Raw genomic sequence first — 26,358 nt, 5'->3', positions numbered from 1 at the left:
TGCGCTAAAGCTAGGTCGTTGCCCGGAAGCAACGCGCCGTATGGCTCGAGTACGGTGTCAAAGCAAGAGCCGTTGCATCGGTGCCCGGATGTAGTGTTAAATGAGCAAGGGTTCTCGCGTTTTCGTGAAAGGACGAGGGTAAATAAGCTAGTTCACAAAGTAAAAGGTAAAGGTCGAAGCGACAGAAGGTTGAGATTTGGGACATGGAACATAGGCACTCTAACAGGAAAGTCCATGGAGGTGGTGGACACCATGACAAGGAGGAAGATTAACATTACGTGCCTACAAGAAACGAAATGGGTTGGTGCAAAGGCTAAGGAGTTGGATACTTCTGGTTTCAAACTTTGGTATACAGAAAAGGTGAAGAATAGGAATGGAAGGATGGAGAGGTGTTGGCTCAAGAGGAGAAGATTAATGAAAGGTGGAAGAGTTACTTCTACGAGTTATTTAATGAGGGATAGAAGACTCTTCCGAGCCTTGGTCGATTATGCACAAGGGAAGAAGATCAAAACTTTGACTACTATCGAAGGATTCGAGACTTTGAGGTAAAAGAGGCTCTAAAGCAGATGAAAAATGGCAGGGCAGTAGGACCTGATAATATCCCGATTGAGGTTTGGAAGGGTCTTGGAGAAAAAGGCATCAATTGGTTAACCATGCTTTTTAATGAGATTTTAAGGTCAAAGAAGATGCCTGATGAGTGGAGAAAGAGCACCTTGGTACCTATCTACAAGAATAAGGGGGATATACAAAGTTGGTCAATGGTCAAACGAGACCTACATGTAAACGGTCTCTCTGTAGACATGATACATGACAGAGCACAATGGCGTCGTTTGATTCATGTAGCCGACCCCACTTAGTGGGACAAGGCTTTGTTGTTGTTGTTTGTATTTCAAAAATCAAATTTCAAAATTCAAATTTAAAAATTTTCAAAATTCAAATTTAAAAATTTTCAAATTTCAAATTTCAAAAAATTCAAAATTCAAAAATTTAAAAAAAAATTCAAAATTTCAAAATTTAATTTTCAAATTCAAAATTTAAATAACCTTTTAATTTAAATTTGTTTTTATTTTCATTTTTTATTTTTATTTGCTACTATGAACTCTCACCCCTTTGGCTATGAGTCTGGTTACAAGTATGTTGCAGGAAGAAGAAATTACAATGAGAACAGGCATCAAGGTTGGAACAATCAAAGATGGGAGGAACCACAAGGATTTGATCAACCCTCATGGCAACAACCACCTCCAATGGACTATCAACAACCACCACCATATGCCTATGAACCCTTTCCTCAACATGACTTTGGACCACCATACTCACAAGCCCCTTTCCACCATTCACCTCCATATGACCCTAACTCACATCCACCATACCAACCACCTTATGAGCCAAATGAACCATACACAGAACCACCACCTTTCCAACACAACTACTCTCATGAACCACAACCTCAATATTCACCATCTCCATATCATTATCAAGATGAACCACCTTCCTATTATGAACCCTCTCTCCCAACCAATGAATCCTCATATCCACCCCAACCTCCAATGGATGACAGACTTCGTGTTATTCTTCAAAGGCAAGAAAGGATGAATAAGAGTGTGCAAAATTTCGCGGCCACCTTCGGCGAGTTAGTAAATATAATAGCTTCCCAATATCTGAGCACTCAAAGAACTCCCATGGCTACATGTGGAGAATCAAAAGAAGAGCAAAGCATGAAGAAGACACTAGAAACTTCGGTGGACAATGAGGAACATGGCTTTGTATTGGAACAAGTAGAGGAAGCCATAATAGTTGCAGAGGAAGAAGTGGTTGAAGACTTAGGAGATGCTGAACCTCCAAGGGAAAGTCAAGACATAGAACCTCCTTCCAAGACGGTTGCATTTGATGTTAAGGAGGGTGTACAACCTCCAAGGCATATCATGGTTGAATACTTGGAAGAGGTTGAAATTGAAGAAGCTTACAAAGAGGTGGAAGTTGTCAAAGAGCACAAGGGAGTGGAGCTTGGAATCACCTTGCCAAAGTTATTGGAGACCCCTCCCCCTAAGTTGCCATCATGCTTCACAACATTCAAGTGGGTAAAATTCATATCCCTTAGCTTCCTAATTCCACTTGAATATGGGCTACTGGAGATGGATGGTCAACTTAGAGCTCTTTGTAACATTAAGAGTAAGAGGAAGATGGCTAGTGGTAAGAATTGTCCTGCAAGGTTCATCATGGTTGGAAGCTTTAAGTTTAAACGCAAAGGTTGGTGTAAAGCTCAATTGAATGGGTCTAGGAAGTTGTTTGGACGCTTCAGTGAGAATTCTAAAGCTGAACCACCCAGATGGAATCATGATAATCAACTTGAAGACGGGTGCAAAAGCAAGGTCTGGGACCCCAGAATTCAATCTAGAAATCAGCACTCTTGGGGCCTTGTCACTTGCTTTAACTTACTTGAAGGCTTTCTGCGCCTAGTTTGGGATCCCAGAGGCCATTGGAATTACAAACATTGGTGGAGATTCCTGGATGAATACAAGCATAAGCCACCATAACAGGGAGCTCACCAAATGTCCAACTTAAGGACTCTAACTAAAAGTGCTAGGTGGGAGACAACCCACCATGGTATGATCGTCCTTTTTTCAATTTTAATTTTATTTCGTTTTGTTTATTTCTGAGTTTATTTTATTTTATTTTATTTTATTGAACTTGGAATTACTCATAACATCCATATCATTTTGCACTCTGCATACTGCGTAAAAAAAAATCGCATGCGACGCGACCGCGTCACCCACGCGTCCGCGTCGCCAGTGCATTGGGAAGAAAGAAAATTGAACAGAGAGTTATACAGGAGCAGGGCTAGAGGCGTGCCAATGGCACAAATCACCCCACGCGACTGCGTCGCCGACGCGACCGCGTCATATGGGAATAATGGCCTCCCACGCGACCACGTGCCCCATGCGGCCGCGTGACCAGTATTTCGACGTAAAAAAGGTGTATGGCCGAAAGTTGAGCTGGAATTGGGCTGGACTCGTGTTGGAAGCCCAAGCCCTCCCACGCGAACGCATGCCCCACGCGTCTGCGTCATATTGGAAATAAGGCCACTCACGCGATCGCATGCCCCACGCGATCGCGTCACCCAATATTTGGCAACTAATGATTTTGAACAGAGAGTTGTGCGAGTGCGAGGCTGCCCTCGTGCCAGTAGCATAAAACGGGTCACGCGACCGCGTGACTGACGCGACCGCGTCAATCAGTATAAGCGCAAGTCGCGCGACCGCGTGCCCCACGTGACCGCGTCGATTACGCCGCACAGCTTATCCTAATTTGCCAAATATCTTATCTTTTCTCCCCCAATCCTAATTTTTCCTCCCTCCTTTCTTACTTACTTCTTCTTCCCTTCTTTCCCTTCTCATTCTTCTTATCTTTTATTTTACTTAATTTATTTACATATTTCATTCATTGCATCTTAATTTTGTGCATATTTTTGTTTTCTTTTCTAAATTCATTATTTTTCCTTTGGTGTTAAAATTTTCTTATTTAACTGTTGCATCTTCTCTTGAATTATTTTGGGTGCTTAGTGACTTATTTTATTCTGGATAGGTAATATTATTTATATCAATGCCAATATTTTATACATGTATTACTTTTACATTGACATGAATTTTTATTATCTCTCCTTACCCACACTCTCTTCCCTATTTTTGCATTCCTGATTTGCCATGTACTTCTACTATTTTCTCATTTGCATGTTGTAGCTACCATGTAATTGAGACCCTTATTATCTGGCATTAACACCCATATTTTATTTATTTTCTATCTTTATTTTTGGGTTACTTTTTCTTTTCCCTCTTCTTTCAGGATGGCCACCACGAAGGGAGCGGAAAAAACTTCTTAAGGGGAGACAAACAAATCTATCTGCACAATCCTTGAAGAAAAGCATCAGTTGGAACAACCCGTCCACCTGCACATCTCAGCATGCACCGAGGACGGTGCAATCTTTAAGTGTGGGGAGGTTGATACCGATCTCCATGGGTTAGTATTTCCTTCTCAAACACCAATGTTTTATTTCCTTGTTAGTTGTTGCATTTGCATGTTTGATTGCATATTTGTTTGTTTGATTTTATGCTTACTTTACCACTTGGTTGAAGTAATATTTTCTTTTTCAAGAAACCTTTTAGAGCATTTCACTAATTTGAATAAAATTTAATATTACACTTGTTTGAAGAAATATTATACTGGAACATGGTTTAGAGCTAGAACACACAAAACCTGAGAGATTTTTTTAGCCTATTTGAATTGGTTGCATTTTATCAACCAATAATTTATTTTTGATGTGTGTTTTTCTCTCTGAAATTGTGATCTTTGTCTTGCTTAATTCTATATTTCCATGGTTTGATGTACGCATGCACTTACATGATTAAGGCCTTTGTTTCACTAAGCTTACATACCCATATGGCCTTACCTCTCATTATCCTTTGCAAACCAATTTGAGCCTATTTTACCCCTTTGTTCTTTACTTTAGCACATCACTAACTCTAAGCGGAAAACAATAATGTCCTTAATTTGAATCTTTGGTTAGCTTAGACTAGTGAGAATGCTTATGATTTAAGTGTGGGAAAAGTGGGTTTGGAAACGTTTGGTTTAAGAATTGGGCATTGTATATCTTTATGAAAATGTGAAAGAAATGTTTAGGACATGTTCATGCATTCAATAATTTAATCATATGCATTGGGAAAAATAAAAGAAAAAAAAATATAATATAAAAAAAAAGAGAAAAAAGAGAAGAAAAAGAGAAAAAGAGGAGAAAAAGAGCAAATAAAGTAAAAGGGGACAAAATGCCCCAAAGTAAGTGGTGAAAGTAATGCATATGTACTGTACCTGAAATAAGAATGCATGAATATGTGGAAAACATGGTTAATGGACAGTTAGGTTTTGTACTTTGATTACATAGATTGTCTTAAGTTAGGTGGAAAGCTTAAGTTAATTAAGGATTCAGATTTTAGTCCACTTGACCAAATACAATCCTACCTTGACCCTAACCCCATTACAACCCTTAAAAGACCTCTTGATTTGTGTATTTGTGCATTAAATTTATGTTGATTGTTAGATGAAGAGCAAGCCTTAGAAAGCAAGGTTAGTAGAGAATTAAGAGAATCGAACCTAAAACACTTGAGTGATTAGAGTGTATACACTACCAGTGAGGGTTCGATGCTCAATTCCTTGTTCCCTGCTTTCATGAGCTATTTTCTTCTTGCAAGTCTATTTGTACTTCATTTTCATGATTTAAATTAGTGAAATCCAATTCATATTTGCTCTTGGAAGATTTATTTACTTTTAACTAAGTAAGTAGAAACATTTTGCATGTAGTTGCATTCATAGGTTGCATTTCATACATTCTACGATTCCTCTTCACTCTCTTATAGCTTCTCTTGAGCTTAGCATGAGGACATGCTAATGTTTAAGTGTGGGGAGGTTGATAAACCTCTATTTCATGGTTTATCTTGTGCTCAATTGAGAGGTTTTTATCAACTCTTTACCCACTTATTCATACTATTTGCATGGTTTTACATTTGCCTTCCTAATTATGTGCCTTAATTGAAAACATGCTTCTTTGGCCTTAAGTTCCCTATGTTTTAATCCCCTCTTATTACCATTAGATGCCTTGATATGTGTGTTAAGTGTTTTCAGAGATTACAGGGCAGGAATGGCTCAGAGGATGGAAAGGAAGCATGCAAAAGTGGAAGGAATACAAGAAGTTGGAGAAATTGCTAAGCTGTCCAGCCTGACCTCTCTGCACTCAAACGGCTATAACTTTAGCTACAGAGGTCCAAACGATGCGGTTCCAGTTGCGTTAGAAAGCTCACGTCCGGGACTTCGATTTGATATATAATATGCCATAGTTTCCCTGATTCTAGGTGACGCGACCGCGTGCTCCATGCGGCCGCGTCGCAGTGACGAAAAACCAGCATAGCAGAATTCGCAACCAGCGAATTCTGGGCTGTTTTTGACCCAGTTTGCAGCCCAGAAAACACATATTAGAGGCTATAAAGTGGGGAAATGCATCCATTCATAATCAAGCTCTCATATTCACAATTTGAGGAGTAGATGTAGTTTTTAGAGAGAGAGTTTCTCTCCTCTCTCTTAGGATTAGGATTTAGGATTTCTCTTAATTTTAGGAGTGACTTTCGATCCCAGGTTCAATGTTCTTTTTATTTATTTTCTCAATTCAATTTATGAACATCTATGCCAGATTTTCTTTTGTTAATGCAATTTGAGGTATTTTCATATTTAATTTTGCTTTGCTTTATTTATATTGATGCTTTTTAATTTAGATATTTTCTTCCTTTTGGCTTTGGTTAAGTAATTGGTAACGCTTGAGCTGTCAATAAAGCAGTGATTGAAATTGGGAGTTGCTCCAATAACTCTAGTCTTTCCATAGTAATTGACTAGGACCTGAGGATTAAGCTAATCAATCCACTTGATCTACCTTCATAGTTAGAAGTTAACAAAGTGAGATTAAAATCCAAATTTCATCACAATTGATAAGGATAGGACCTCCAGTTCTAATACCTTGCCAAGAGTTTATTTTATTATTATTATTTTATTTTTCTTATCATTCAACATACTGCTTCCCTACTTTCTAAAACCCGTACCTTACAAGACTCATAACCAATAATAAGAACATACCTCCCTGCAATTCCTTGAGAAGACGACTCGAGGTTTAAATACTCGGTTATCAATTTTAAAAGGGGTTTGTTACTTGTGAACCAAAACGTTTGCACGAAAGGGATTTTTGTTAGTTTAGAGACTATATCTACAACGCGACTGTTTTTATGACATTCTTTACTGGAAAAAATCTCGCTCATCAAGTTGTCCAAGTTCTACTCAACTCACAATCAACCAAGGGCAGCAGCAGAATATTCAACTCACAGATGAAGAGACTCAAACCGGGCAAGATGACACAACTTTGCCTTCTCCTGAAACTACCCCACAAAATGAAAGTGCAATGTTGGAGCAAGGAATATCAACAAAGGGTAAGAGGATGCCAGGAGTAAAGGCTACAACAATTGACGAATTCTTAAAGGAAAATGGGATAGACGTGGAAATTGAAGGACCAAGCACTGAACTAAGTGAGGACGGGTGATGTACGTAAATATTCTTATGCCGGTTAGAAGCTAGTGATGAATCCGATCGTGAGTATAGTATAACGAACACACGAATACCGCATCAAACAATTCTAAAATCTATGACCGAGAGTATTGATCCCGGGTCGTTCTCCCTAGGAATTTCTTTAGAATGTGCATCATTGATTAGAAAAGCTTTTATGGTTTTGAGAATTGGTGCAAGAATTCAAACTAGCAAGGCAATCAACAATTAATTGAAATAAAATCCTTGGCCAAGGGTAAGCATTGGAAGTTCCATCATTATAGTTCCATCATGAATACAAGGAATAATGGACATATAGAATTAAACAAATCAAAGATCACAATCGTAGGAAGAGAACAATTGCACACAAGAAGGGAAAATAAGTGGTTATAAGATGTAACCACACCATTAGGCTCAAAACTCGCTTGCTTGTGTTCTTGGCTCAAATCCCATGTTCCAAAATACATTCTTCAAACACGCTAAGCATCAAAAGATTTTCAAATTTCAAAATTGGTAGAATCGCCCTAAAATTCTAGTTTTCTAGAATAGAAGTCATTGTTCTAACCAAGTGGATTTATTAAGAGATACTAATATGCAAAAGACGCCAAAAATGAAAGACCTAATATGCAATCTACTCTAGTTAACAAAAGAGGTTCAAGGAATTTATTCGGGTGTTACCTACGAAGACCGGTCGGCCGACCGACCTCCCACACTTAGAAGTTGGCACGGTCCTCCGTGCCTTGAGTGAGACGTAGTGGTTGATCGGCTTCCGAGTGTCCATCCACTTTTTCATCGTCGCTTACTTCATTATCGGTATCGGTGGACATGGAAATCTTCGGGTCTTCCAAAGGTGGTGCTAAGCAACTTAGAAGCTTCTTGACAAAAGCGTAACGGCGTTGGTTACGCCGCTCATAACGGTCAAGCTTTTTGTGGAGTTCCTCTATGCGTTGCATGGGTGATTTTGGCGGTACGGAAGATGTGGAGGGAATGCTCATGGGGACGGTTAGGGGTGGCTCTTCGGTGTCCGCCAGAGGGTAAAGATATCTCCCGGTTGGAACAACATCTCCATCCACTGGGATCGTGGCCCTTCTATCCTTGGTCTCTCGAGAAACACCGGCTGCGGCGACTAAGTCGGTCACTAGAGCGGGAAAAGGTAGGTTCCCCTTAGCGTGGATGCGGCCCATAGATTGGCGGATGAGATGGGGAATATGCACCGGTCTCTCGGTGAGGACACACCAAACCAACAAGGCAAACTCAGCAGTGATAGATGAGCCATGGGTGCTAGGAAGCACATAATGGGCTAGAATTTGAGCCCATGCCTGAGCCTCTCTGGTGAGAAAATGTGCGTCAATGCCCTTGGGCCAGGGCCTCATCCTTCCTCGAATCCAGAATGATTCGGTATGGCAATGACCTTAAGGATAGCATCCCAATCAAACGCACGTTGGCATCGTGCCGACAAAATTTCTTGATAGGCATCAACCCCTTCCGCTAATGGTCCGGTCTTAAGCACACTTTGAATAGCCTCCTCCGTGACAGAAACTTGCCTTCGGCACATAAATATCGATGTAAGGGAAGAGGAGTGGTAGTTGGTGTAAAATTCAACCACCCATGACAAGGTCGCCTCCCGTGGCTTCCTCAATAGGAATTCCCATTGCCGCCATTCAATGCGGGGCATAATGAGTGGTATGACATGAGCCGGAGGGGCTAGAAGGGGCTCCGCATGATAGTTCCTCGGCTTGATCAAGGGATAGACAAGTTCACAATAGCGGTTAGGGAACTTGTTCGGATCCCTCGCCGGATTGTCTTTTTCCAAAACATCAATGTTAGCAACGCTCCTAGTCTTGGCGAGGAGGGGCTTAGCCCGCGGGCCTTGTTGTGCTTTGCTAGTAGACCATGATGGTGCCTTCTTGGGTGCCTTTCCATTGTCTCTTTTGACCACCATCCTAGAAACGAAGGAAAGGTGGTGAAATTAAGCTTAAAGAGACGCCAAGAAAGAATAATCATGCAAGTGATAAAGCACAAAAGAATAAATGGCTTAGATACATGACAGCTGCAACATGTAACTAAGGCAATGAAGATCATAGCTAGTCACTAGCATGTGATGCATGAGTGGTATAGGCATGCAAACAAGAAGCATGAGAAGCATACACTCTTAACATCAACAACAAGAAGTAAGAAAAATAGGGGATGAGCTTGTAGCAATGAAGCAAGAAATTTATTAAGCTCAATGCATACATGAACAAACAAGTGAATGAGAAAGAACACCAAAATAGAGAACACTTAGTCAAAATAATTCCAAGAAGTCATATGGGTCTTTCATCAAACACTTGGTGTGCATCCCTTTATGACAAAAACTTAGAGAAGAGTGACAATGTAGCATCCCATAAAGCATCATCAATCATCATATCACACCACTAAATACAAAAGAAAGCAAGTAAATCAAACAAACTCATCAATGTAAGAGTAAGCTCCACTTAGAACACCAATGAGAAAATGAAAAGAAATAAGGAAAGAAAATGCAATAAGCAAAGAGAACATGAATGAAACTACTTAAGAAAAAGAGTAAGAGCATGTAACTAAGGGAATGGAAAAAAAGGAAAAGGAAACAAAAATTAGAAATGAGGAGTACCTTGAGAGGGAGAAGAGGAGATAGGGTATGGAGTTGAGAGAAAGGTTAGTGAAGAGGAAGAGGGGGAAGAGGGAAAAGAGAGGTGTTGGTCCACCGGAGGTGGTGGTTGCCGCCGGTGGTGGCGGAGAAGAGGAGGTAGGGAAGGTAGAGGAGGGGAGCGATGAAGAAGAGGGGTGGTGATAAGAAGAAAGAAAGAAAATGGAAGTAGAAAGGCACACTCTAATTCAATTGGTTTGCGAAACCGGCGCGCGCGCGCCATGCACGCATGCGCATGCATGGGCAAAATCAGTATGGGCGCGGACGCGCACGGTGCGTGTGTGCGTGAAATGGGGAAATGTGAGTGTGCACGCGAGCGCCAGGTGCGCATGCGCGTGCATATGTGTTGTGCCCTCAGCACAGGTTGGGCACAACTCTAGCACAACTCTGGCCCAACTCTCGGGAAAAAGTTCCATAAAATAAAATTTGGTGAGCGACGCGGATGCGCACGGTGCGCTGACGCGTCGATTGGCATTATGGTCAAGGTACGCGTGCGTGCTAGAAGTGCCTATGCGTGAGTTCAGTTGGGCCAGCAGCATGAAATTGGCCCAACCAGGGCACAACTCTCTAGACGATGGCCCAGGGTTGCAAAATGCAGTAGTGACACGTACGCGGCTAGTGCGCGCACGCGTGTTCTTGCGCGAATTGCCATAGATGCGTACGCGTCTGGTGCGTGCACGCGTGATGTGGGTTATGCCCAGGGCCCAAAGCTGGCTCAGAATTCGCACAACTCTCTGGTAAATTGCCCAGGAGTTGCGAAAACCTAGGGACGCATATGCGCACACTCTCTGGTAAATGGCCCAGGAGTTGCGAAAGCCTAGGGACGCCTACGCGCACAGTGGGCGCATCCCCCCCCCCCCCTTTTTTTTGAATGAATAGAAAAATGCCTAATTATCATGTGTCCACAGGCCAAACAAGCCAAAGAAGTCAAAAACACCTAAAATCAATGCAAGACCTAAAGAGAGGTGTTCTTCCACCACACAATCAAGTCATTCATGGAGAATTCAATGCAAGGCTTCATGAGTAAAATATCCTAGGTATTTATAATTAAATCTAATCAAAGAAGACTATAGCTAAGCAATCACAAACCAATTAAGAGTTTAAAAACTATATAGAAAAGGGTAAAAAGGATAGATCTCACCATGGTGGGGTGTCTCCCACCTATCACTTTTGTTTAATGTCCTTAAGTTGGACTTTCACTTGTTCATTGCTCTTTGCCAAGAGGTGAATCTTCCAAAAGGAATACCTCAATCTCTTTGTTGCTCTTCATTTGCTCACCATGATACAACTTGAGACGGTGCCCATTGACCTTGAAGATATCCGGACTTGAGGGATGGCGCAAATGGTAAACCCCATAGGGTTCCGCCTTCACTACTTGATATGGGTCTTCCCATTTTGACCTTAGTTTACCGGGCAACAATCTCAATCTAGAATTGTAAAGAAGGACAAGATCACCGGCCTTGAATTCTTTGCCTCTTATGTTCCTATCATGGACGGCTTTCATTTTTTCTTTGTAAAGTCTAGAGTTCTCATAAGCTTCAAGCCTCAAACATTCTAACTCCGCTAATTGTAGCTTCCTCTCAATTCCGGCTCCACCCAAACTCGGACTACACTCCTTGATGGCCCAATGCGCCTTGTGCTCTATTTCCACCGACAAATGGCAAGCTTTGCCGTACACCAACCGAAAGGGGCTCATGCCAATTGGCGTTTTGTAGGCCGTTCGGTAGGCCCTTGGCACTCCAATCTTTCCTATTGGGTTTCACAATCCTTTATAAGATGTGTTTGATCTCCCGATTGGAAACCTCGGCTTGGCCGTTTGTTTGTGGGTGGTAGGCCGTGGCTACTTTATGCATGATGCCATATTTCCTCATTAGTCCGTCCATTCTTTTGTTGCAAAAGTGTGAACCTTGGTCGCTCACGATTGCTCGTGGCGACCCAAATCTACAAATGATATTATTTCTCACAAAAGAAAGGACCACATTAGCATCATCCGTCTGGGTGGGTATCGCTTCCACCCATTTGGATACATAATCAATGGCGAGTAGAATGTAGAGGAAACCATTAGAATTTGGGAATGGCCCCATGAAGTCGATTCCCACACGTCAAAAATCTCACAAAATAGCATGGTTCGTTGGGAAATTTCATCCTTCTTAGAGATATTACCAAATCTAATGCATTGAGAACAAGATTTGCAAAAATGAGAAGAGTCCTTAAAAAGAGTTGGCCACCAAAAGCCACAATCTAGGATTTTCCTTGCCGTTCTTTGAGGTCCAAAATGGCCTCCTCCTTCGGAGGAGTGGCAAGCTTCTAAGATTGAGTGGAATTCAGTTTGTGGAATGCACCTCCGAATTACTTGATCCGCCCCACATCTCCAAAGGTATGGGTCATCCCACACATAGTATTTGGATTCGCTTTTTAGCTTATCCCTTTGATGTTTGGAGAGATTAGGAGGGAAGGAGCGAGATATTAAGTAATTGGCGATTGGTGCATACCAAGGAATGGTTTCCGAGATTGCATGCAAGCCCTCAAAGGGAAATGAATCATTGATAGGAGTAGTATCACATTTCGTGTGTTCAAGGCGACTTAGATGGTCCGCCACTAGGTTTTGCGTACCACTCCTATCCTTGATTTCCAAGTCAAACTCTTGCAACAATAACACCCATCTAATCAATCTCGGTTTGGATTCCTTCTTAGCCAACAAATACTTTAATGCCGCATGATCCAAGTACACTACCACCTTTGAACCGAGAAGATATGCTCGAAATTTGTCTAAGGCAAAAACAATGGCCAAAAGTTCTTTTTCGGTAGTAGTGTAGTTGGATTGGGCTCCATCTAATATTTTTGATGCATAGGCTATGACATATGGATTCTTACCCTCGCGTTGTGCTAACGCGGCTCCCACGGCAAAATTTGAAGCATCACATATTATTTCAAATGGCGGACTCCAATCCGGCCCTTGCACAATGGGAGCTTGGGTCAATGCTACTTTGAGCTTGTCGAAAGCCTCCATGCATTCCTTACTTAAATCAAAATCAACATCCTTTTGTAGCAACCTTGAGAGATGCAATGCTACCTTGCTAAAATTCTTGATGAATCTCTGATAAAATTCTGCATGTCCAAGAAAAGAGCGGACCTCCCTCTCGGAAGAGGGGTAAGGCAAACTAGATATGACACTAATTTTTGCCAGATCTACGGAAATACCATCTTTGGAAACAATATGTCCTAAAACAATGCCTTGTTTGACCATGAAATGATACTTCTCAAAATTTAAGACAAGGTTGGTTTTAGCACATCTTTCCAAAACTTTTTCAAGACTATCCAAGCAATGATAAAAAAAATCACCATATTTAGGTACTTAAGAATGGTTTCCAACTCATGAATTTTATCTTTGTTCATACACAAGTCCTTAAGAAATTTCGCATATTTAGGTACTTGATGTATAGCATCAAAAAGGGGGATGGTTACCTCCACTTTCTTGAACATCTTCACCATCATTGGGTCAAGTTCCACACGCTTCTTAGCCTTTCTTGCCAATGTAGGAAATGGAATTGGTTGAGCTACTTCCTCTAAGAGTTGCTCCTTTCTAGGGACTTCACTCCTTGGTTGAGGGTCTTCATCTTCAACTATTACATGTGACTCCTCCTCTTCTTTAATTTCTTCTATCTCAACTTGATGAGCGGATAATTTATACGCTTTTTGGCATTGTTTTTACATAGTTTTTAGTATGATTTAGTTAGTTTTTAGTATATTTTTATTATTTTTTAATTAAAATTCACATTTCTGGACTTTACTATGAGTTTGTGTATTTTTTTGTGATTTCAGGTATTTTCTGGCTAAAATTGAGGGACCTGAGTAAAAATCAGATTCAGAGGTTGAAGAAGGACTGCAGATGTTGTTGGATTCTGACCTCCCTGCACTCAAAGTGGATTTTCTGGAGCTACAGAACTTCAAATGGCACGCTCTCAATTGCGTTAGAAAGTCGACATCCAGGGCTTTCCAGCAATATATAATAGTCTATACTTTGCCCGAGTTTAAAAGATGCAAACTGGCGTTCAACGCCAGTTCCATGCTGCATTCTGGAGTTAAACGCCAGAAACAGGCTGCAAAGTGGAGTTGAATGCCAGAAACAGGTTACAAACTGGCGTTCAACTCCAAGAGAAGCCTCTACACGTGTAAAGCTTAATGCTCAGCCCAAGTACACACCAAGTGGGCCCCAGAAGTGGATTTCTGCATCATTTACTCATTTCTGTAAACCCTAGTAACTAGTTTAGTATAAATAGGACTTTTTACTATTGTATTTACATCTTTTGGATTATCTTTTGATCCTTTGATCATGTTTGGGGGCTGGCCATTCGGCCATGCCTGGACCTTCATCACTTATGTATTTTCAACGGTAGAGTTTCTACACACTATAGATTAAGGTGTGGAGCTCTACTGTTCTTCATGAATTAATGCAAAGTACTATTATTTTTCTATTCAATTCAAGCTTATTCCTATTCTAAGGTATCCATTCGCACCCAAGAACATGATGAATGTGATGATTATGTGACGCTCATCATCATTCTCACCTATGAACGCGTGCCTGAGAAACACTTCTGCTCTACATGCAAATAAGCTAGAATGAGTATCTCTTAGATATCTAATACAGAGGACCGAGTCCGAGATATTAGAATCTTCGTGGTATAAGTTAGAACCCATGGATGGCCATTCTTAAGATCCGAAAAGTCTAAACCTAGTCTGTGGTATTCCGAGTAGGATCTGGGAAGGGATGGCTGTGACGAGCTTCAAACTCGCGAGTGCTGGCAGGAATGATTGGATGAAGACAGTAGGAAAGCAGAGGTTCAGAGGAACGAAAGCATCTCTATATGCTTATCTGAAATTCTCACCAATGAATTACATAAGTATCTCTATCCTAGTTTATGTTTTATTTATATTTTAATTATTAAAACTCTATAACATTTTGAATTCGCCTGACTAAGATTTACAAGGTCACCATAGCTTGCTTCAAGCCGACAATCTCCGTGGGATCGACCCTTACTCATCACGTAAGGTTTATTACTTGGACGACCCAGTGCACTTGCTGGTTAGTTGTGCGAAGTTGTGACAAAGAACTAAGATTATGAACGTGTGTGTTGAGTTTTTAGCGCCGTTACCAAGGAATGAACAATCACGATTTTTGCGCACCAAGTTTTTGGCGCCGTTGCCGGGGATTGTTCGAGTTTGGACAACTGACGGTTCATCTTGTTGCTCAGATTAGGTTACTTTATTTTGATTTTAACCTTTTTGTTTTTATTACTCTTATTTTCGAAAAATTCAAAAAAAATAATTTATAAAATCATAAAATCAAAAATATTTTTGTGTTTCTTGTTTGAGTCTAGAGTCAAGTTTTAAGTTTGGTGTCAACTGCATCTTTTTTAATTTTCTAAAAAAATTTATTTTCGAAAATTTCATGCATTGCATTCTTCATGATCTTCAAGTTGTTCTTGGCCAGTCTTCTTGTTTGATCTTCATATTTTCTTGTTTTGTGTCTTTTCTTGTTTTTCATATGCATTCTTGAAACATTAATGCCTAAAGAATAAAAATTTTTAAGTTTGGTGTCTTGTATGTTTTCTTTTCTTAAAAACTTTTCAAAAAATAAGTTCTTGGTGTTCATCTTGACATTCAAAGTGTTCTTGGTATTCATCTTGACATTCATAGTGTTCTTGCATGCATCACATGTTTTGATCCAAAATTTTCATGCATTGAGTCTTTTTGATGTTTTTCTCTTTCATCATTAAAAATTCAAAAAATCAAAAAAATATCTTTCCCTTATTCTATCATAAAATTTCGAAAATTTGGGTTGACTTTTTCAAAAATTTTTCAAAATTAGTTGTTTCTTATGAGTCAAATCAAATTTTTATTTTAAAAACTCTATCTTTTTCAAATCTTTTTCAAAAAAAATCAAATTTTTTTCATTTTTCTTTCATAATTTTTGAAATTTTCAAAAATCTTTTTCATAATTTTTGAAAATCTTATTAGCATTTAATGTGATTGATTCTAAAATTTTAAGTTTGTTACTTGCCTAGTAAGAAAGGTTCAATCTTTAAAATTTTAAATCATATCTTTTAGTTTCTTGTTAGTCAAGTAATCAACTTTGATTTCAAAAATCAAATCTTTTCAAATTTCTTTTTCAAATCTTTTTCAAATTAAGTTTCAATCATATCTTTTTCAAAATCAATTTCAAAATCTTTTCTAACTTCTTATCTTTTCAAAATTTGATTTTCAAATCTTTTTCAATTAACTACTTAACTTTTTGTTTGATTCTTATCTTTTTCAAAACTACCTAACTAACTCTCTCTTTCTAATTTTCAAAAATCCCTTCCCTCTTTTTCAAAATTCTTTTTTTAAATTAACTAATTGTTTTAAATTTAATTTAATTTGATTTAATTTTCCTTGCTTAATTTTTGAATTTTGAATTTTAATTTTTAATTTTTAATTTAAAAACAAAAATACTTTTATTTTATTTTATCTAATTTTCAAAAATTTTTCTCTCTCACCTCTTTCTAATTATTTATTCATCTACTAACACTTCTCTTTCTTAAAAATTCAAACCCCTCCCTCCTTCTGTGTTCGAATTTCTTCTCTTCTCTTCTACTTACATAAGGAATCTCTATACTGTGACATAGAGGATTCTATATTTTCTGTTCTCTTCTTTTTCATATGAGCAGGAACAAGAACAAGAACATTCTTGTTGAAGCTGATCCGGAACCTGAAAGAACTCTGAAGAGAAAGCTAAGGGAAGCTAAAGCACAACTCTCTGGAGAAAATCTGACAGAAATTTTCAAAAAAGGAGACATGGCCGAAAATAACAACAATGAAAGGAAGATGCTTGGTGACTTTACTGCACCTAATTCCAATTTACATGGAAGAAGCATCTCAATCCCTGCCATTGGAGCAAACAACTTTGAGTTTAAACCTCAATTAGTTTCTCTGATGCAACAGAACTGCAAGTTTCATGGACTTCCATCTGAAGATCCTTTTCAGTTCTTAACTGAATTCTTGTAGATCTGTGATATTGTTAAGACCAATGGGGTTGATCCCGAGGTCTACAGGCTTATGCTTTTCCCATTTGCTGTAAGAGACAAAGCTAGAATATGGTTGGACTCTCAACCTAAGGATAGCCTGAACTCTTGGGATAAGCTGGTCACGGCTTTCTTAGCCAAGTTCTTTCCTCCTCAAAAGCTTAGTAAGCTTAGAGTGGATGTTCAAACCTTCAAACAGAAAGAAGGTGAATCCCTCTATGAAGCTTGGGAGAGATACAAGAAACTAACCAAAAAGTGTCCTTCTGACATGCTTTCAGAATGGACCATCCTGGATATATTCTAAGATGGTCTATCTGAGCTATCAAAGATGTCACTGGACCATTCTGCAGGTGGATCCATTCACCTAAAGAAAACGCCTGCAAAAGCTCAAGAACTCATTGACATGGTTGCAAATAACCAGTTCATGTACACTTCTGAAAGGAATCCTGTGAATAATGGGACACCTATATGAGCTCTGATGAGTATTCTTCTTCTGAAGAGAATGAAGATGTCACTGAAGAGCAAGTTGCCAAGTACCTTGGTGCAATCATGAATTTGAATGCCAAATTATTTGGTAATGAGACTTGGGAAGATGAACCTCCCTTGCTCATCAATGAACTAAGTGATCTGGATCAACTGACATTGCCTCAGAAGAAATAGGATCCTGGAAAGTTCTTAATACATTGTACCATAGGCACCATGACCTTTGAGAAGGCTCTATGTGACCTTGGGTCAGGGATAAATCTCATGCCACTCTCTGTAATGGAGAAACTTGGGATCTTTGAGGTGCAAGCTGCCAGAATCTCATTAGAGATGGCAGATAACTCAAGAAAATAGGCTTATGGACAAGTAGAGGACGTGCTAGTAAAGGTTAAAGGCCTTTACATCCCTGCTGATTTCATAATCCTAGACACTGGGAAGGATGAGGATGAATCCATCATCCTTGGAAGACCCTTCCTAGCCACAGCAAGAGCTGTGATTGATGTGGACAGAGGAGAATTGATCCTTCAACTGAATGAGGACAACCTTGTGTTTAAAACTCAAGGTTCTCCTTCTGTAACCATGGAGAGGAAGCATGAAAAGCTTCTCTTACTGCAGAGTCAACCAAAGCCCCCACAGTCAAACTCTAAGTTTAGTGTTGAACCCCCACATTCAAACTCTAAGTTTGGTGTTGCGAGGTTCCAACCTTGCTCTGATTATCTGTGAGGCTCTATGAGAGCTCACTGTCAAGCTATTGACATTAAAGAAGCGCTTGTTGGGAGGCAACCCAATGTTATTTAAAGCATATCTATTTTATTTTCTTTTTGTTATTTCGTATTTTATTAGGTTGATGATCATGTGAAGTTACAAAAACTACTGAAAAATCAAAAACAGAATAAAAAATAGCATTAAAAATAGCACACCCTGGAGGAGAGCAGTCTGGCGTTTAAATGCCAGAAACAAGCATCTACCTGGCGTTAAACGCCAGAAACAAGCTACATTTGGGCGTTTAACGCCAGAAACAGGCAGTAGTCTGGCGTTAAACGCCAGGATTGCACAGCAAGGGCGTTTTACATGCCTAATTGGAGCAGGGATGTTAAGTCCTTGGCCCCACAGGATCTGTGGACCCCACAGGATCTCCACCACTTTTTCTCTTCTCTTCACACCTTTTCATAACTCTCCTCCCCAAATACCCTTCACCAATCACCTCCATTACTCCTCCAAAACCATCATATAACCATCTAAAACCCTCCTTGGCCGAATACACCTTCTACCTCCATCTCCTCCATTTTCTTCTTCTTCTACTACTACTTTCTTTCTTCTTTTGCTCGGGGACGAGAAAACCTTTTAAGTTTGGTGTGGTAAAAGTATTGCTTTTTATTTTTCCATAACCATTTATGGCACCTAAGGCCAGAGAAACCTTTAGAAAGAGGAAAGAGAAGACAAAAGCTTCCACCTCCGAGTCATGGGAGATGGAGAGATTCATCTCAAGGGTCCATAGCTCAGTGGCAGAGCATTTGACTGCAAAATAAGAGATCATGGACCTCAACAAGAGCATGAGGAAATTCCTCACCATGAAATCCCTGAGATGCCTCAAGGGATGCACTTTCCTCCACAAAACTATTGGGAACAAATCAACACCTCCCTAGGAGAATTAAGTTCCAACATGGGACAACTAAGGGTGGAACATCAAAAGCACTCCATCATCCTTCATGAGATTAGAGAAGATCAAAGAGTTATGAGGGAGGAGCAACAAAGACAAGGAAGAGACATAGAGGAGCTCAAAAGCACCATTGGTTCTTCAAGAAGAGGAAGACGCCACCCTCACTAAGGTGGACTCATTCCTTAATCTCCTTGTCTATTTATTTTACTGTTTTTCGATTTTTGAGCCTTATGTTTATTTATATTTGTGTCTTATTACATGATCATTAGTGTCTAAGTGTCTATGCCTTAAAGTTATGAATATGAATCCATCATCCCTCTTAAATGAAAAATGTTTTAATTACAAAAGAACAAGAAGTACATGGTTTCGAATTCATCCTTGAAACTAGTTTAATTATTTTGATGTGGTGATAATACTTTTTTATTTTCTGAATGAATGCTTCAACAGTGCATATGTCTTTTGAAGTTGATGTTTATGAATGTTAAATATATTGGCTCTTAAAGAATAAGGAAAAAGGAGACATGTTATTTGATAATCTGAAAAATCATAAAAATGATTCTTGAAGCAAGAAAAAGCAGTGAATACAAAGCTTGCAGAAAAAAATGGCAAAAAAAAGAGAAAAAAAGAAAAAGCAAGCAGAAAAAGCCAATAGCCTTTAAAACCAAAAGGCAAGGGTAATAAAAAGGATCCAAGGCTTTGAGCATCAGTGGATAGGAGGACCTAAAGGAATAAAATCCTGGCCTAAACGGCTAAACCAAGATGTCCCTAACCATGTGCTTGTGGTGTGAAGGTGTCAAGTGAAAACTTGAGACTGAGCGGTTAAAGTCAAGGTCCAAAGCAAAAAAAGAGTGTGCTTAAGAACTCTGGACACCTCTAATTGGGGACTTTAGCAAAGCTGAGTCACAATCTTAAAAGGTTCACCCAGTTATGTGTCTGTGGCATTTATGTATCCGGTGGTAATACTGGAAAACAAAGTGCTTAGGGCCACGGCCAAGACTCATAAAGTAGCTGTGTTCAAGAATCAACATACTAAACTAGGAGAATCAATAACACTATCTGCAAAAATCAGATTCAGAGGTTGAAGAAGGACTGCAGATGCTGTTGGATTCTGACCTCCCTGCACTCAAAGTAGATTTTCTGGAGCTACAAAACTTTAAATGGCGTTCTATCAATTGCGTTGGAAAGTAGACATCCAGGGCTTTCCAGAAATATATAATAGTCTATACTTTGCCCGAGTTTAGATGATGCAAACTGGCGTTCAACTCCAGTTCCATGCTGCATTCTGGAGTTAAACGCCAGAAACAGGTTGCAAAGTAGAGTTGAACGCCAGAAACAGGTTACAAACTTGCGTTCAACTTCAAGAGAAGCCTCTACACGTGTAAAGCTCAATGCTCAGCCCAAGCACACACCAAGTGGGCCTCAAAAGTGGATTTCTGCATCATTTACTCATTTCTGTAAACCCTAGTAACTAGTTTAGTATAAATAGGACTTTTTACTATTGTATTTACATCTTTTGGATTATCTTTTGATCCTTTGATCACGTTTGGGAGCTGGCTATTCGGCCATGCCTGGACCTTTATCACTTATGTATTTTCAACGGTAGAGTTTCTACACACCATAGATTAAGGTGTGGAGCTCTGCTGTTCCTCATGAATTAATGCAAAGTACTATTGTTTTTCTATTCAATTCAAGCTTATTCCTATTCTAAGATATCCATTCGCACCCAAGAACATGATGAATGTGATGATTATGTGACGCTCATCATCATTCTCACCTATGAACGCATGCCTGACAAACACTTCCGTTCTACATGCAAACAAGCTAGAATGAGTATCTCTTAGATATCTAATACAGAGGACCGAGTCCGAGATATTAGAATCTTTGTGGTATAAGTTAGAACCCATGGATGGCCATTCTTGAGATTCGAAAAGTCTAAACCTTGTCTGTGGTATTTCGAGTAGGATCTGGGAAGGGATGGCTGTGACGAGCTTCAAACTCGCGAGTGCTAGGCGTAGTGACAGACGCAAAAGGATAGTAAATCCTATTCCACTATGATCGAGAACCGACAGATGATTAGCCGTGCAGTGACAACGCATTGGACCATTTTCACAGAGAGGATGGGATGTAGCCATTGACAACGGTGATGCCCTACATAAAGCTTGCCGTGGAAGGGAGTAGGAATGATTGGATGAAGACAGCAGGAAAGCAGAGGTTCAGAGGAACGAAAGCATCTCTATATGCTTATCTGAAATTCTCACCAATGAATTACATAAGTATCTTTATCCTAGTTTATGTTTTATTTATCTTTTAATTATTAAAACTCTATAACCTTTTGAATCCGCCTGACTGAGATTTACAAGGTGACCATAGCTTGCTTCAAGCCGACAATCTCCATGGGATTGACCCTTACTCATCACGTAAGGTTTATTACTTGGACGACCCAGTGCACTTGCTGGTTAGTTGTGCGAAGTTGTGACAAAGAACTAAGATTATGAACGTGCGTGTTGAGTTTTTAGCGCCGTTACCAAGGAATGAACAATCACGATTTCTGCGCACCACAACTCCATCGTCCTCTTGAGCAACTTTCATTGGACAAGGTGCCTTGGAATCCCTTTCCTTCAATTGCGTTCCGGACCTCAAGGTTACGATGTTGATGCCACCTTTGGGGTTGGGTAAAGGTTGAGAGGGTATGGCACTAGATATTGAGGCTTGAGGAGTGGGAATAGAAGGTGGCTCCATGCGAGTAATGAGAGCTTGGAGAGTAGAAGTGAGGCCATTAAGGCTTGAGTTGAGGGTGTTTTGGAGTTCCTTTTGTCCTTGGAGTATGGATCAAAGTGTGTCATCTTGATTTGGAGATGTGGAAGGGTAGGTAATTTATGGTGCTTGGGGTTGATTGGGTGGAAGTGGTTGTCTATGAGGTGGTATGTAGGTTTGATAGTTCCTTCCTTGATTTGGTTGTTGGTTTGGGGGGTTTTGTGAATGGCAGTTTTGTGAAGTGTTGTTGTTCCATCTTTGGTTGCCTCCATTGTCCCTTCCTCCTTGTTGATAATTGTCCCACCAACTTTGGTTGGAGCTATCCCTCCATCCTTGATTGGAGTTGTTACTCCCTTGGCTATAGTTGCCTCCTTGTTGGGGGTACCCTTGGTTATAATTGCTCCCTTGGTTATGGTATCCTTGATTAGAACGTTCATAATAGGGGCGATCATAGAAGTTGTGGGTAGCCGCTAGAGTGTTATCTTCTTGGAGACTTGGACATTCGTCCGTGTAGTGGGAGTAGCATGAGCAAATGCCATACACTCTTTGGGGGACCAATTGTTGACATTGTTGATTTTGAGGAGAAGGTTGTTGTTGAGATGGAGGTTGTTGTTGATTCACTTGGAGTTACTTTAGAAGGCTTGTCATTTCACAAAAGGTCTTGGTAAGGGTAGCGGTCTCACCACTAGAAGAAACTTCATTTACAGCCTTTGGACGGTTGACTCTCTGTCTAGCATGTTGAGTGGACTCGGCCAAGTCGGTAATGAGTTGCCATGCCTCCTCCGCCGTCCTATACTTTGACAAAGAACCGTTGCTTGAAGCATCCAACAAATTCTTATCTTGCTCCCTCATGCCTTGGCACAAATAGCTAAGCAAGACTTGAGTGTCAATCATATGGTTGGGACATGAATCAAGAAGTTTGCGAAATCATTCCCAATATTCATACAAAGTTTTCATCTCGCCTTGTACAATACATGAGATCTCCTTCCTTAGCTTGTCCGTCATTTCCACGGGCATGAACTTATCAAGGAATTCTCTCCTAAGCAAATCCCAATCGGACACAACCTCACTAGGTAAGGTATAGAACCACTCCTTGGCTCTTCCCTCAAGAGAGAAGGGGAAGGCGAACAACCATATAGCCACTTCATCAGATCCTTCCCGCCTAGTAGTCGAGCATACACCATGAAAGTCCTTGAGGTGTCTAATTGGATCTTGTGCGGGAAGTCCATGAAACTTTGGCAAGAGATTGATGAGGGCGGTCTTGAGTTCAAAGTTTGCATTCAAGTTGGGATGAAGCACATGTAGAGGTTAGAGAACAAAATCCGGTGCACCCGCTTCCTTGAGAGTAACTCTCCTTGGAGCGGCCATGTTGTCAAAACCTAGATCGAAAGAAAAACTATTAGTAGTATCAACGGAAGAGTAATTGGTTCCTTCGTTGGATGACTATGATATGGTTGGTGAATTGGTAAAAACCTTTTCACCTTCCTCAAAGACCAACCGCCTCCGAGCTTGCCTAATATGAAGCAAGGTTCTTTCAATTTCCAAATCAAAGGGTGCTAAGCTCGGATTTGGTAGTGAACGCGTCATACAATGAAGGAGATAAGAAACTCATGACATCAATTGGTATCTAAGCGAAGACTAATCCTAACTAACAATCAAACAAGCAAACAATCAATTAAGAGATAAATGCAAGTATTCACATATCAACATATTCACACTAACCAATAGAATGGCACACATAAGCAATTTCTCGGCAACGGTGCCATTTTGATGTACGTAAATATTCTTATGCCGGTTAGAAACTAGTGATGAATCCGATCGTGAGTATAGTCTAACCAACACACGAATACCGCATCAAACAATTCTAAAATCTATGACTGAGAGTATTGATCCCGGGTCGTTCTCCCTAGGAATTGCTTTAGAATGTGCATCATTTATTAGAAAAGCTTTTATGGTTTTGAGAATTGGTGCAAGAATTCAAACTAGCAAAGCAATCAACAATTAATTGAAATAAAAGCCTTGGCCAAGAGTAAGCTTTGGAAGTTCCATCATTATAGTTTCCTTCAATTGTGATAAGAATTGATTGTTGCTTCACTTAGTTAACCCCCTAACAATGGAGGAAAGTCAAGTGAGAGTAACTAACTTGAGTCACAAGTCCTAGTCTCACCCTAGGGAAGTCTAGCTTTAGTGCACTCCAAGTCAATTAGCAATTCTCAATTCATAATCTACAATTGATATCAACTATACAAGTGTCTCCAATAACTCAACCCCTAAGCCAAGTAAGAGAAATCTACTCCATAGCTAAGGTTGTCATTATCACAAATAATTGGTAGGCAATTATAGAAAACATGATGTAATTGAGAGAAGAGAATTGAATCAAAGCTATCTAATCCAAACAATCATCAACAATCAAACAATTGAATGAAACCTCAATTCATTAATCCAAATTCAAAGTAACAAGGTATACCAAATCTAGATCTAAGAAAGAGAATCAAAAGAACATCAATTAAGAGTAGAAGAAGAGTAGATCTACACTTGTAGCCAAACAAAAAGTCAATTATCAATAGATCTCACCAAGAATTCCAAGAAAACTTGCAATGGAGAATGAAAACCTAGAGAGAAGTTGGAGCTTCTCTCTCTAGAAATAAAATGTAACTAACTCCCTAAAAAAATCTACAATTATGACTAATTGTCCTAACACACCTAATCCTTGGTCTTCTTAAGCTTTTCCCTCTAAAATCTGCTCCAAAACAGGGCCTGGGAACCCCCTGAAATCGCTGGGCACGTGTTTCATTTAAAAAATCATGTGCGCACATCGACGCGTACGCGCACTACACGCGTACGCGTCCCTGGGTCTTTTACGATCTTGCGCGCAGGCGTAAGGTGCGCGCGAGCGTCATAAGGGATATGGCCCAGCCATATAGGCGCGCCGGCTCCTCGCTCGGCTCCACTGCGCTGGCTCTGGATGAACGCATCCACGCATACGCGCACGGTGCGCGTGCGCGTGCATGTGCAAATTCCAATTCTTTAATTTGTTTCATGCTCCTTCCATTCATGCATGCTTCCTTCATTCCTCTTAGCCATTTTTACCCTGTGACTTCTGAAATCACTCAACAAATGGATTAAGGCATCTAATGGTAATTGAGGAGGATTACAATGTATCCATTTTGATGCAAAAGAAGCACATTTTCATCTATGAGAAAAAATAGGAAAAAGACACAAAATCATGTAGTTTTATATGAATAAGTGTGGAAGATCATTGATAAAACCCTTAGATTCTATGCATGATAAACCCTAAAAACGGGGTTTATCAACGGGGAAGAAAGCACGGCACTTGATAAAGACTATTATCAACATGTGATGAAGGACATTGATGATGAAGAAGGTACTGTTTTGCTATTTTTCTATCTTCTCTTGTAAGTTGTAATGCTTCTTTTTTCAATTGGCATCACTAATTAGTCCTTAATCTATTTCCTAATGAACGAAACTAGGAGAGCCAAAGAAGAAGAAAACCCGTGGAAAAATAACTTGCAAGGAGATTTATGCAAGGACTATGGAACAGCGGGAAGAAGTCACTTTTGATATTGGACAGACCGTAGGACCAACCGACCAAAGTGTTTCTAATTTAACTAGTTTTGTTGGCACTATTGGTAGAAATAAAAGATTCGTTAGTCTTTTGTACACTAGTTGGCATGTTGTTCCTTCTAAAGCTAAGAAGTTCATGTGGGACTATGTTAACGTAAGACACTCGGTAATTATTGATTTTAATTTTTTTATTCAGCACAAGAGCATATAATAATTACTTATAATCATGCAGACCAAGTTTATCCTCTCAGACAGTGGAGAAAAGTGGGTAATGCAAGCGATTCGAGATGCTTGGAAGCGGTTCAAAGGAAAGATTAAGCAAAAGCACTTCGTTCCCTATGATACTATTGAAGATATGGTGAAGAATCGACCTCCACAAGTACCAGAAAGTGGTTTCATAAAATTGATCTATTATTGGAGTCATCCTCTAATCCAGGTAAAAGACTATATATGTCGAATTTTCATGTGAAACTATTTGACTATTGAAAAAGTAATATAATGTGAAGCAGCTCTACTGACACCTTAACACTTAACAATCTTATGTTTTTTGATGTCTCAATAAGCACTGATTGGATGTGAATTATTGTTATTAAAAGAAAATTTATTAAGTGTTTCAGCATTATGTGATGTCTATATGCCTTTTTCCTTGGCTAGCTACTTTTTTGCTCTGATTTCAAACCTGCTAGAACCAACAGAATGTGTCAGTATTCTTGCATCTTTTCCCCCGCCATTTTCTTGCAACACAGATAAAGGATTGGTTTGTTTAGATTTTATGATTTCCTATTTTTTTAAGTTACAACTACATATATGCAACTCCATCTTACTCTGGATTTCCTTTTTTTCTCCCCGTTGCTGCTTTGAACATGTTTCTTATATTACCCGTTGCTTATGGTTACTGATGAGCGGATAATTTATACGCTTTTTGGCATTGTTTTAGTATCATTTCAGGTCTTTACACTTAAATTGTATTTTTGATTACTTTTGTAGGGATTTTCATTGATCTAGAATGATTTTTGTATGAT

General features: G+C 39.7%; 1 protein-coding gene across 1 annotated transcript in view; it reads left to right on the top strand.

Moving 5' to 3' along the window:
- LOC107627090 overlaps positions 6,866–26,358 on the top strand; it is a 27,603-nt gene continuing 8,110 nt past the window's right edge. Inside the window, exons 1-4 of the mRNA XM_016329954.2 lie at positions 6,866–7,122; positions 25,069–25,136; positions 25,243–25,490; positions 25,569–25,772. Of these exons, the coding sequence (XP_016185440.2) occupies positions 6,989–7,122; positions 25,069–25,136; positions 25,243–25,490; positions 25,569–25,772 (654 nt within the window). The 5' untranslated portion in view covers positions 6,866–6,988. The remainder of the gene's footprint in view (positions 7,123–25,068; positions 25,137–25,242; positions 25,491–25,568; positions 25,773–26,358) is intronic.

Source organism: Arachis ipaensis, chromosome B02 (assembly GCF_000816755.2).
Source record: "Arachis ipaensis cultivar K30076 chromosome B02, Araip1.1, whole genome shotgun sequence".
Lineage (NCBI taxonomy): Eukaryota > Viridiplantae > Streptophyta > Magnoliopsida > Fabales > Fabaceae > Arachis > Arachis ipaensis.
Note: the sequence above shows the minus strand (reverse complement) of the source record. Positions and strands in the feature narration are given on the sequence as shown.